Genomic DNA, 12392 nt, shown 5'->3' with positions numbered 1-12392 from the left:
TTTTTCCATTTCTTACTTCTACGAAAAGATGTGTTATCACTTTTTGCTGTCCGTTCGTTGCCTTCGTTACCGGACATTTGGGAAGCATCGGGAGGTACAGGCGAGGCAGTAGGTTGGATCTTTCCAGTACTTGCAGGCGAGTGAGTTGTGCCACGGTCCAAGGGAAGAAGATGAAGAATGCGTTGTGATACAGGTTTCGAAGTGGAAGCTACCTAGACTCTGGCCATGATAGTGTGGCTGTTTGATGGAAAGTGAAGACTAAAGACGCAAGCCAGTTTGCTAGTAGACCGCTAGACCTGCCGTCTCGAGTTTGACAACTCGTCCGGCGGTGAAGATTGGGTCTCGGGCGCCTCCTGCAGCTAACACTTGGGACACCCGCCTCATCACCTCTCACCGAGTCTGGGGATATGTACACAATATTTCAAGGCAATTGAGAGACACTTGAAGATCATTGACTCTTGCTCGAGACATGAAGCATGCTTCATAAGTAGGTGCGCATCGTCGAGGAGGATTGCAGCTTCAAGAGTGAAAGACTCAAGAGAAGATTGAGAGGTCGAGAGATGTTTAGGTAAGCGAACGGTCGGGCTCCCCTACAGCCCAGCCACTCACAAAATGAGCCCCTGTAAGCTGTCATGAGGTGGCGTTGCCTCATCGGCGGGAGAGGTGGCAGCGGTTGCGGAGACGTGCTGCCGCCGGGTGGAGTCCCCCTTGTTGGTGGTGTTCGTACGCAGTATCCCCAAGTCACAAGTGTCACTCTCTCATTGCCAGGCACAGGTGCGAACCCAAGCAGAGAGGCCCTCGTTCTTGAATGGGTGATGGTGCCGCGTGGTGTTGGGCACATTCTAATTGTCAAGTACCTTAAGGTATGCAACCTGAAAGTTGGGAGATGTACGCAGTGCCTACCTATGCAGGACAGCTGTACTGCAGGATACGTACCCTCCTGTCATCTGAAAACCGCCTTAGGTGCCGTACCTCACACAATACCTTAAGGTAGGTGAAGTGTACAAAAGCAACATGGGACGAACTGCAACCACGCGATAAACTTTTCGTGTTTTCCCTACTTTGCTTCGTGATATACTCTCTCTTCTTCTTCCCCCTCCTCTTCTCTCTCTATGTAAAACAAGGACATCGTTTCTTGTTCCTGACAAACGTCAAAAAAGGTCAGTCTTCCTTGTTCAAAAGTGTCTCTTGTTCCTATTCTGGCACTGGTTCCTGCATCCGGGGCGCTACGGGGCCTAGCGGCCGTCAGGGACCCCCGGGAGCCCCAGGGGTTTTCGGTGGGGTTTTCGGTGGCTGGGAGGGCAACACCGTTCCCTCCCAACCTCCGACCTGCAACACCATCGCAACCAACGACGAGCTGCAATCACCAGTCACAACTCTTGATGATGCATGGTTTTCAGGCTTTCCCAACCACGCGATTTCAGCAAACAGCAAAAACCTCACCACCACCCACACCACGCACCACACACACACTCCCAACCACGATGCTCAGCCTTCCCTCTCTCTTCTCTCCTTCTCTTGTGCATCTCCCCCTCCCTGACCATTATTGCAGTTCGGATATGCGTATGCAACCAGACTATTGAAGACATCTCCGCCTTTACTCCCGCTGGTAATTGGCTCCGTAACAAGTGGAGGCTTCATCACGCCGCATCACGCCGCATCAGCTGCAGCGAGGTTCTCACGACGACAACGACCACCCATGAAATAGGATCAAAGGCAAAGCCGCCATGTATCCTGATAACGCCCACCCCGACGACGCCTACGTGCAACATCAACGTATGTCTACACCCTATATCGCAACTTGACCTTCTCTTTCTGCTCCTTCCCCTACCCACACCTTCGTTCTTCCTCTTCTTCATCATCGTCAACTTCATCTACAACTCCTTCACACCCTCATCCTTCCCAACCCCTTCAACTCACGACAACCCTGTCCACCCGCCTCTTTTGACTTCATTCATACTAACAATCTCATCGTAGGCGGCCAATATCCTCCTCAATATTGGTCTGCTGAGACACCATCACAACACTCATCCACACCAAACACCCTTCGCCCTCACCACGCAAGGAGACAGCATCATGCACACGGCATAGAACGAGAAGAAGAAGATTCCAGCCCCCGGGAAGCCCTCTCGCCGCCGCCGTCTTTCGTGCCCCACGCTCCCTCACCACCTTCTCAGCAGCCAATTCACTCAAACCCTTATCACCCGGAGCAGAACAACTTCCCCGCCCCCGTCGTCATCGGCAGCATGTTCTCCTCTCAGAGCCAGGACCCTTACACCTCCCAGCCGGCGGTTCACTTCAACGAGGCCCAGCTCGCCGTCGACGAGGTTACCAACCGTGCCCGCGCCAAGGGCTTCCGCGACGAGCTTACCATCGCCGCCAACGGCTCCGTCACCCCGGGCGTCGACGACACCCCTTACCTCCGCTATGCCCTGGAGGCCCTGACGAGGGAGCACGGCCACAGCGGCGGCTTCTCTCCCCCGTCTAGCGTCCCATCCCCGGCCGAGAACACCGGCTACTACCGCGCTGCCGGATACCTCCCGGACGACCTCCAGAGCCCCCTCATCAGCGGCGACCCCGACTCCAGCTTCTCCCCCATGGTCCCCGTCCCTACGCACACCCGGGACTCGGTCCGCCGCCAGTCCCGGCCGCATTCCAACGCCGGCGCCGAGAGGCCTTCCATGTCCCTCGGCACCCGCATTATCTCCATGTCGCCGCCTCACTCCGCAGACTCGAGATACCAGCACAACCAAGCTCAAACCCCAGCCGGTGTGAACCCCACCGAGACCACGCCAAAATGGCTTCCCATCAGCGAGAGGGAGAGCGTCTTCCCAGGCATGACAAAGATCGACACCATTGACGAGGACCGCGCGATATACCCCCGCCTCAACTTCGTCCCCGCGATCCTGCGTCTGCCCTCCCTCATCGCCCTCATGACGCTTTGCCTCGTTATGATCGCCTGCCTCATGGCCGCCGCCATCTACTCACCAATCCAACCCGGTCTCTTGACCTACGGCGAGACAATCTACAGCGGCAAATACTTCCTCTTCCGCATCCTGCCCCAGCTCTTGGCCTCTCTCATCTTCGTCTACGCCCAGTGCGTTGCAGCAGCAACCCTCCGCATCCTTCCCTTCGCCGCCCTCTCCGAAGACGAGCCCATCCGCCGCCGCAACGCCCTCTTCCAAAACCTCTACACCAAAACCTTTCTCCTCCCGCAGCTCGCCGGCCCTATCCACGTCAAAATCGCCCTCGCCATCCTCTGGCTCTCCGCCTTTGCGATCCCCCTCGCCAGCGCCTCCTTCACCGTCATCCTCGTCGACGTCTGGTACTGGACCGCCGTCCAGGGCGTCGTCTGGACCCTCGTGGCCCTCTACCTCCTCGTCCTCGTCGCCGTCCTCATACTCCTCCTCTTTTGGCGCAACCGCGTGACGGGGCTCATGTGGGACCCGCGCTCCATCGCAGACCTCTCCGTCATGATCGCCAGAAGCAACACCCGCGACGCCTACCGCGGCGCAGAAGTCGCACCGACAAACAAGAAGCTCCGCTCCATGCTCCGCAACCGCATCGTCGACCGCCTCGGTTACTGGATGACGGACGACAACCAGGAAACCCCCTGGTACGGCCTCGGTACGGAGCACTCCCAGGGCCACACCCCGTCCGATCTCCACTACGACATCAAGAACGAATTCTCCTCCTCCTCCGCTTCCGCCGTCGCCGCCGATGACCACGACCGCCGCTCTGTCACATCCACCCTCCTAGCAGGCCGCTCCGCGCACCGCTCCGGCCTCATGGAAACCTACAAACTCCCCTGGTGCCTCCGCACCCCACAAGTCCTCTTCTACGTCGTCGCCTCCACGATCCTCCTCATAGCCTTATTCGTCGTCTCCTTCCTCCACCGCACAAGCCTCGTCGCCGGCTTCCGCCCAGGCGTCCCCGCCGCGCCCCTTTCCGCGCCCTCCTCCTTCTCCGCCGCCAACTTTCTGTATAGCTTCGTCCCCAGCTTCCTCGGCCTCGTCCTCCTCCTCGCCTTCCAGACCCTCGAGCAGCAATTCCGCATCCTCCAGCCCTGGGCAGACCTCAGTACCACCACGGACGGCGCGCCAGCCTCCCGCTCCGTGCTCGCGGATTACGCCGCCTGCTTACCGCTGCAATCTACCCTTCACGCCCTCCGCAACGGCCACTACCGCGTCGCAGCCCTCTCCACCCTCTCCCTCCTCCTCACTTTCCTCCCGGCCCTCGCAGGGGGTCTTTTCATGGCCCTCACCGCCACCCGCTCCCCTTCAGAAACCGGAGGAGGCGGCGTCCGCATGTTCCCCAACATCCCCGTCTTCGCCGTCATCTTAGCACTCCTGGTCCTCTACCTCGCCGCCCTCATCTCCCTCCTCTTCGGCCGCAACAACTACCGCCTCCCGCACGCCGTCACCTGCCCCGCCGAGATCTTCTCCTTCCTCGCCAATGAGGACTGCGCCGCGGACCCGGCGTTCCAGGCCGCGCCGCGCTCGGCCGAAAAGCTGCGCGTGTATCTCGGCGCTGGACCGGGCAGCTCGGCCAGGGGCGCGTCTGCTGCTGCGGCGGGGATGAGTCAAAGTGTTTGGGTGTTGGGGTACGTTGAGGCCGGGCGAGATGTTAGGAGGCTTGGGGTGAGGAGGTTGAAGAGGTTTACGGGCGATGGGGGAGAAGGGGGCCCTTTGGGAGGCCTTCTTCTAGGAGGTCTATGATGGGGACGGTTTGATGACCAAAACCTCTTAGACCCCTCAAACCACCTCAGGTCCGACATTTATCCCGCCCTTTTCTGAGAATTATTCTGCTTTTTTTTCGGGCATCCTGTCTTCCTTCCGAGCAACTGGGGGGATAAAAAGCCTGGTTCTTCTGATTTTCAGCCTCGATTTCTAATGTTTGCTATTTCTTTTTACTCATGTATCGGCGTTTACTGGCATTTTCACGGGTCACATTTCTGGGGTTTCCTCATTGCATTGGCAAGGCGTTTCACAGGTTGGGCATATCCACGAAGTATCGAAGATGAAGATGAATGTGAAGAAGAGAGAGAGAGAGAGAGAGAGAGAGAATATGTGATCAGAGAAGGGAAGGGGTTTACGATATGAGTGTACGGGAACGATTTACATGGTATTCACGATAGAATGTCTTTTTACGCATCGAATGCATTAATGTCAACTCACCTTATCCATCATCATCATCATCATCAACCCAACGTCTATGAATCTTCCCTAATGATATGGATTAATGTCTTTCGATCCGTTCGGTATTAGAAATCCATAGCAATCGGGTTCCGATTTGGCAATCATACAGAGTAAGGCACGGCAGTGGGAAGCATCCCCGCGAATGTTTTGCAAATTCCAGACAAATTCTTCCCCGTGTACCGCGTATCTAGCTCCAGAAAGCAGAAAACTCTTCCACCAAGACAGGAATTTCAAACCGCTTTACAAATACACTCGGCTATCACACGCTCGCCAAGACACACACACACTCTCTCTCTCTCTCGTCTAACCTTTTTTTACGGGTTACCCACAACCTCCTCGTTGTATCTCTCGCCTCTCTCGCCTACGGATACAACACCCGCCGAACCCAGAAGCGAGGCTCACCTCCCACCTCCCACCACCCACCCCCCACACATCCTCCTCGGCTCTCTCCGGCTTACACGAGCAAGCCAGCGAAAAAGCCAAGACTGTACCAACGCCCGTAAGCAGCGATGCCTCCTCCTCCTCCTCCTCCCTCTACATATCAATGTCGCGTATTGCTCCAGCAACTCAAAAGCCTTAGATCCTTTCAACATGGGACCGCTCGCAGCGAACGCCGCAGCAAAAAAGGCCAAGTGGTAGGGAATGAACTGGACTCCTCCGCTCGTGTGTTACCCCAGTGGCCAGAAAGTCAGCTTTTGGACGAATTCCATTTTTGGTCGGGAGAAAAAGGAGGGAAAAGTGAGCAGCTTCCATCGTCACTTTACGTCATCAAATGCTTCCAGTGTGGCGACCTCCACAGCGTTGCACGGGGGAGTACACTTCGTTTTGAACACACAGTTGTAGGAGAAGCATTTTGCTTTACCATTCTTAGTTAGTCTGCCTTGTGGCAATTATCCTATCTTGTTGTTTTTGTTGAATTTTTTACTATTCTTAGGTTGGTCAAGTCGTCAGACAAGACCTGTAGACTGACGACGTTCATACTTCCCCCCCAAAAGGAGGGACGGAGTCATCTCCGAGCTCAAAGGCCGTTACATCAGATTGCGTTCCCTTGCGAGAAGAACTATTCTACCCCGCTCTCACCATAATTTTGTCGTTCGTCGTTGATCCGTCTGACTCGTTGATCCAAATTCCTCCCTTCACCTAACCCATCCCTTTGGAAACCTTCTTTTCCCCGGGGTCCACACGGATTCTCATCCCTTGTTGGGGACTTCCCGCGCAAACCACTCCCAGATGGTCTACGCAACGTTGTGTTTGTCCTCCTCTTGCCGACTAGATCCTCCTCTTGTTCCAAGACCGTATTCTTCTTCATGAGATAATGATAAATATGGCGATAAATATGGCAAGAAAATGAGAACATTCAAGCGTTAACGTGGAGCAAACATAACGAAAATGAAGACAAGTAAAACAACGAAACAAAAGAAAGATAAATGAGTAAGATGCAAACGCTGCGCTGAAATGCAAATACGCCGGCTGATCCCGACGCCCCCCCATCGTTAATAGGCCATATGCTCGTAAGGCACAAATGAGCCACATGGTCTTCATGCGTTTGGAGATCTTGCATGCGTACGTCCAAACATGCGTCCAAAGACGGCACCGGATCTCTTGTGTCGCTCAAAGATCATCTGGTTCTCGCGAATCCTTTCAGCCTCAGTCTCGACGCGAATCTTGCGGAGCTGCGCATCCGCATAGGCTGCCCCCTTGGCGCTCCGGCGAGTCTCGCTGGCGGTTCGCTTGTGCAGCGTCTTGACGAAGCGAGAGATGGTGTGCTCGGGCTCTTCCTCGTCAGAGTCCGAGTCCGAGTCAAAGTCGAAGAAAGATTTAGGCGTATCTAGACCCGACGATGTGCCTATTGTCGGCGTCTGCGGTGGCAAGGGAGCAGAACGGGGATGTGTAAGGTCGGCAGTACATGGGTAATAATTCCCATGCGAGGTATGAGGTCTCGTGTAATCAGAAGGTAGGGGAGAGTAGAGAGGCGATGAGAGAGGAGAAAACAGAGACGCCGTGGCGGGAGAATACGGTGGAGCGGCGGTAGCAGCCGTGGCCGTAGACATGGGCATAGAATGAAGATGGATGGGTGGTGGACGATGCCCCTTGCGAAGATTGCCCATACTTGGTCGAGTTGAGAGGGCAGAGAAGTGAGGTGGGGGTGGTGGAGGATAACTCGGAGCTTGAGGCTGAGTACGAGGGAAGAGGCTGTAAGAAGAGCGGACGGCACGAATGGTCCGGCGAAGTTCTGGAAGGCTCTGGGGCTCAAGGTCCTCGGGGCCCCGAACAGGATGGGGGACCGGTGACGCTGGCATACTTGCGGGTGGTTGGGGCTCGGTCACAGGGTCCTCGGTGGTGGAAGGGGTTGGAGATGGTGAGTGCTGGACCTGGATGTTATACTCGACAGGTCGGGGTGGTAGGGGGTAAGCGTTGTAGTTGATGCAACCCGTCTTCTTCGCCCTGCGGATATGTGGTGACGGGATCAAGGCAGGATAATGGGTCTTGGCCTTTTCTGGAGTCTGCTGGGTCTTTCCCTCATCAATCGGCCAGAAGGTGTCCCAAAGCTGAGTTGCGGAAGCGTGGTACTGGTAGTCGTCGTCGAGCGATACTTCGGAATCAGTCCGATCATCAATGAGACTGGGTGCTGAACTGTTGGAGCCTTGCGAGCCCATGGAAGTACGATCTCGTTTGGTTGGAGTTTCTGGGCAAGCAAGGCCGCGATGGTCGTAATCTTGAGTGAGGTCTTCGGATGAGTATGTTTGACCGGCTCTTCTGTATGGATTGCGAGTCGGAGTGCCGTCGGGTCGAGGGTATGAGAAGTTGGCGTATCCGTAATACTTGGAAACAAGCTTAAGATGAGCAAGTTTTGTTTGCCGCTCCATGCTTGACGGCCGAGACGATGGTCGAGAAGCTACCGTGATGTCGAGCTCCTGTGCGTAACCGATCATGTCCTCTTGAGCGCCAGACATCGCTGCGGTCAGCGTCTACAACACCGGCTTGATCTATGCTGGATGTAAAACTCTGGGGATAATAACGCCACGATGGATATACTGGCCGGAGAGCTCATGGATGAGGGCGAGGCAACGATATATGCATGGGCCGTCTTGAGCCAAGCGGAGCCTCTCTCCCTGCCCCAGACAAGTTGTAAGAATGCCTCCTCTGTCACGGCTGGCCCGGCGGCACGAATCATATGCCTTGCACCCAACGGCGGAAAACAACAGGAGCACAAATATGCAGCACCTTGTCTTGGTCTCTCCATACTCGAGGTCTCGTCTTGAGTTCTGGTCCACCCGGGTGGCTGATTATGACAACCAGACCATCCCCTGCAATTCTCAGACATTCCTCGCCTAGGGGCCATCCCTCGTGTGATATGCATACTCGGTGACAGTTGTGCCTGGGGCCAATCAGAGTCCCGGTAAGACACCGAATGTGGCCCGGTGTGTTGTGGACGGGTCGGTGGACATCGGATGCTGCATGGCCTCGACGGCTCTCGCAGGAATGGTAGACTGCCCGCTGGCGACTTCCGTCTCGAACGGAATGCATAATGGACAGAAAGGGTTTGACTTGGGTCTCTGCATTACTCGGGTTTGCTTAACGAAGCAGCAAACGCGCTCTAGGAACATCGCGTTGGTGTGTCGTTTACAGCAAGCGAGGAGTCTGCCGGCTTGGCCTACTTGGATCGAGAGATCTTCATGATCACTCTTTCCAGCGACCTACTTGAATATACCGAAAGGGAAAACAAGATTTTCTGCAGCGTCAATAAATCTGCGCAGGGGACGAAGAAGCAAGGAAAATGGGGACCGTCATGCGGGGAAGCCGATCGGAAGAGCCTCAACAACGTCCCTGCATCCACAGACTTCTTCCTCAGCGTCCGTCTTCTGTCTGGAAAACAGGGTCGACGAGGAAGACTAGTCCTGCACTTCTGCAGCTGGCAATCGCTCGACTAGTCGCCGAGAGGGTCCTGGTGAAAAAGCAAGGCGGGAAAAGATTTGGTGTGGGAACCAGACCTCTGGAATGTGTCGACCTCCTCGTTGTCTCGCTTCCACGGTGACAACGAACTTCTCTCTGAGCCGATGGCGCCACAATGAGTCTGGAGGTCCTTCTCGGCCTGCGTTTGCTGCAGCAAACTTGCGAGGGCCGGCCTAGAATATCCACTTTCTCTTCCGATACAACAGACACTCTCAGAAAAGGGTAAGCAATCCGGCTAAAAATTTCACGAGAACTTGACGTAACCCAGGCTTGAGGGCCTAGGTCTCGTAGTATGGTCTCGCAGGGAAGATTTTCCGACGAGAACCGAGACACAGAACACTGTGTGCTATGGTGGTTCGTTCGGTTGGGTTACAATCTGATGAGCTTGGCAGTCTTCGTATGGAAGAGAACTGGACAACCAGAATGACAAGCGAACCTCAATGCTGCTCATCCAGAGCCTCATATGCGATCTCGATCTGCCTCTTGGTGGAGATAACCTCTCCTGCGATAGCGCAGCCCATTTCTCAGCCTTTTCTTTCGTGGAGCGCCTCAGCTGCGGGGGGCTTACAAGACGTTGATAGCCACAGCCGTGGATGACGGAAAACGCGTTCCCCTGATTCTATTTGTTTGGTGACAATCTTAATATGCGGGCCATTTGTTTTGATACTGCCGTTTGCGACGGGCCATAGGCATGCGGCGTTCCAGAGCAACAACAGCCACAGTGTGACAAACCGGCTGATGTATGGCTCGATCGATCGGATGGCGGAACTGCGGTCCAACGACAATTCGAGCTGAAGATGCTTGTTGCCCAGATAATCAGAATGGTGGCAAACGGGAAATAAAGCCTTGGCCGCAGCGGAAGTTTCAGTGATTTGTATTGAAGACGTCATGCCGCCTGCCATGTGCCCCGTGTCGTTAAAGGCGCATTTGGGTGTTGACCGCACAAAATAATTGATATCAGACTTTCAAACGACACGCATCTGGATATGATGAATGGTCTGACCGGGAAGCAAACGGTCGGGCGGAATCAAGCGTCAACAGAGGCAGTAAGTCTTTTGCGTGGTCTTGGTCCCCGAAAGTCAGGATGCGGGAGATCGTCTGCAGCCAAGGGCGACAAGTGATTCAGGCCAGCGAACAATAAGTGGTGACCGTGGAAAAGAGGTTTCCCATGTAAGATGGGGACTTTCTTGATTTTCTCGACCTGGCAATCCGATAGGGGCCTGAGCAGCTGGACGATCGACAGGGGATGATCGCCCCTAGCATACCGATCTCATTCTGTCAGCTAACATCACAAGCCAGGGATGTTGCCATGCTCCGTGGCTCCGAAGGATTGTGTGCGGGTCGGAGATATGAGGATATGGTTAGAGACATGCTGCAAGGGAGGCCGAAGAGGAGTGAGCGACTTTTCCGCTTTCCTTGATGGCTTCGGGTTGCGAATCGCGAACGCTGGATGAAAGTGCAAATTTTCGAGTTCGGTTCGATACAGCGCGGTGCTTTATCACATCGGGGTATGGTCCGAGAAGTTCTCTCGCCTTTGAAGCTCAAAATTTCTCCCTGCGATATCTCGAAATGGTACCTGAAGGGTCCAATGTCTCGCACGAGTTAACAGGGTCGTTGGCTGAGTCGACAAACTTTTTCGCGGATACTTGAAAAGGGATGTGAATCAGGGGAAGGAGAAGAGTCAGATCTCGATCTCGATCATGTTGGGTTGCAGACTCAAGAGACATGCTGGTAGCAGCTCTCAGGGCGGTTGATTGCCGATATCGTGAGGTTTTGGTGCCAACGCAGTGGCTTGTGTAGGCTCTGGGCCATCCCTAGGACCGACTGTTGCGCGTCCCCTTGCCCTAGGTTTGTTACGATTGATTGGCAACTGTCTCCGGGCAAGGATGTCAACGGAAGAAATCAACGCAAGGTTTTCTTTCTCGGGTGCTAATTTTTACGTTTGAACGAGTCGAGGGTTCGGATAGATACAATGAGGCAGGCATCCTTGACTTAGAGATTTCAAGAGTCGAAGTGAAGCAGGGAGGTTGCTTGGGGGGTCCAGCAGACTGGAAAAGAGACGCCGAGAAAGGATGGCCCTTGGTCGTCGATAACGTATCCATAGGTACGGATGAAATGGTTGGACTAAGTGGGCAGTGATGGGCAGAAATCAGATGGGCGACGTTGAGTTTGAGCAGTTCAAGACTTCAAGTTTGGGGGCGCGAAAATTGTATCCCAAAAGCGTAGAAAGCGTTGCAGACAGACGGGTAGTGAAGCGTCAATGAAGGATTGAAAAAAATGGCCCCCAGGTCTAGAAAGTTGCAACCGTCGATGAATGGAAGCACCTCTGCACCGCACCTGCTTGGAGCGTTCGGTTCCAGGCCCACGAGGCAATTGCGAGCTTAATCATGGGGAAGGTCCATTGAGCAGTTTGATTGGGTCCTGCTACTCCTGCAAGATCAGGGAACAGGGGGAAGTCGTCGGGAGCGACCCGTTGTTTCCCAGTTTGATCCCCGAGCTCCCTTTCTAGCACGGGCCACCCTTGCTCTTTCCCTCTTCGCTGGCACATGGGCCCAGGCCTTTCCCTTCCAGTTTGATGTTGACTTGGATGACTGCACCTTACCTTACCTAATCATGCCAAGATTTGGGTTAAGAGCAAGCACATCCCGCACTCAAGCAGCAAGCTTCCATGGAGGTTGAACGTTGAGCTTGACATGTTCGAATTCCCTCCCTTCTGGGACGCCTTGGCTATCAAAGCTTGAGAAAAAGTTCCAACGCTCGGTGGGTGCCAACGCTCTTCCAAGACCATTTTCTTCCTCTTTGATTCCATCTCAACGCATTGTCCCATGCACTGCGTGTGTCAGATGCTGGGCGGCAGAACATCGAGAGAAGGACGAACGAACCTCGCGCCAATGCAGGTCTTAACGCATTCCCCATCGTCTAGACAGTTCATCGACGGAGAGGGCCGCTTGTTTCTCCAGACCAGGCACATATGCAAAGCAAAGACCATTTAGATCGTTTGCAATTGTGTACCTGCAATAGCTTGCTTGCCTCACTAATCTCTAGAGACAATGTTTCGAAACCAAGATCCTACTCAGACTTTCGCTATACAATCTATCCCACATCACCTTGCGAAAGGCAAACGATCCTTACAAATGACCCTCGAGGTCTAGACGGGGGACTTCCGGGCAAATACCACGCCATTGGGTCTACTGAAGAAGAAGAGAGACCAAAGGGCGGTCGATTGGCAATCTGGGTCGG

General features: G+C 54.6%; 2 protein-coding genes across 2 annotated transcripts; one reads left to right on the top strand and one right to left on the bottom strand.

Annotated features, from left to right (window-relative positions):
• Positions 1-1727: 1727 nt before the first annotated feature.
• N0V96_011280 (uncharacterized protein) lies at positions 1728-4718 on the top strand (the record flags this gene model as incomplete). Its single annotated transcript, XM_053199407.2, has 2 exons — positions 1728-1776; positions 2092-4718. The coding sequence occupies 2 exons, from the start codon at positions 1728-1730 to the stop codon at positions 4716-4718; spliced, it is 2676 nt and encodes an 891-aa protein (XP_053043154.2).
• A 2018-nt stretch (positions 4719-6736) lies between these two features.
• On the bottom strand, positions 6737-8131 carry N0V96_011279 (uncharacterized protein; the record flags this gene model as incomplete). The annotated part of the gene is made up of 2 exons (XM_065759225.1): positions 6737-8094; positions 8125-8131. The coding sequence occupies 2 exons, from the start codon at positions 8129-8131 to the stop codon at positions 6737-6739; spliced, it is 1365 nt and encodes a 454-aa protein (XP_065612122.1).
• Positions 8132-12392: the final 4261 nt, after the last annotated feature.

The sequence above is a fragment of the Colletotrichum fioriniae genome (assembly GCF_027942845.1).
Source record: "Colletotrichum fioriniae strain IMI 355084 chromosome Unknown scaffold_17, whole genome shotgun sequence".
NCBI lineage: Eukaryota > Fungi > Ascomycota > Sordariomycetes > Glomerellales > Glomerellaceae > Colletotrichum > Colletotrichum fioriniae.
This window is presented reverse-complemented; position numbering and strand designations above follow the sequence as displayed.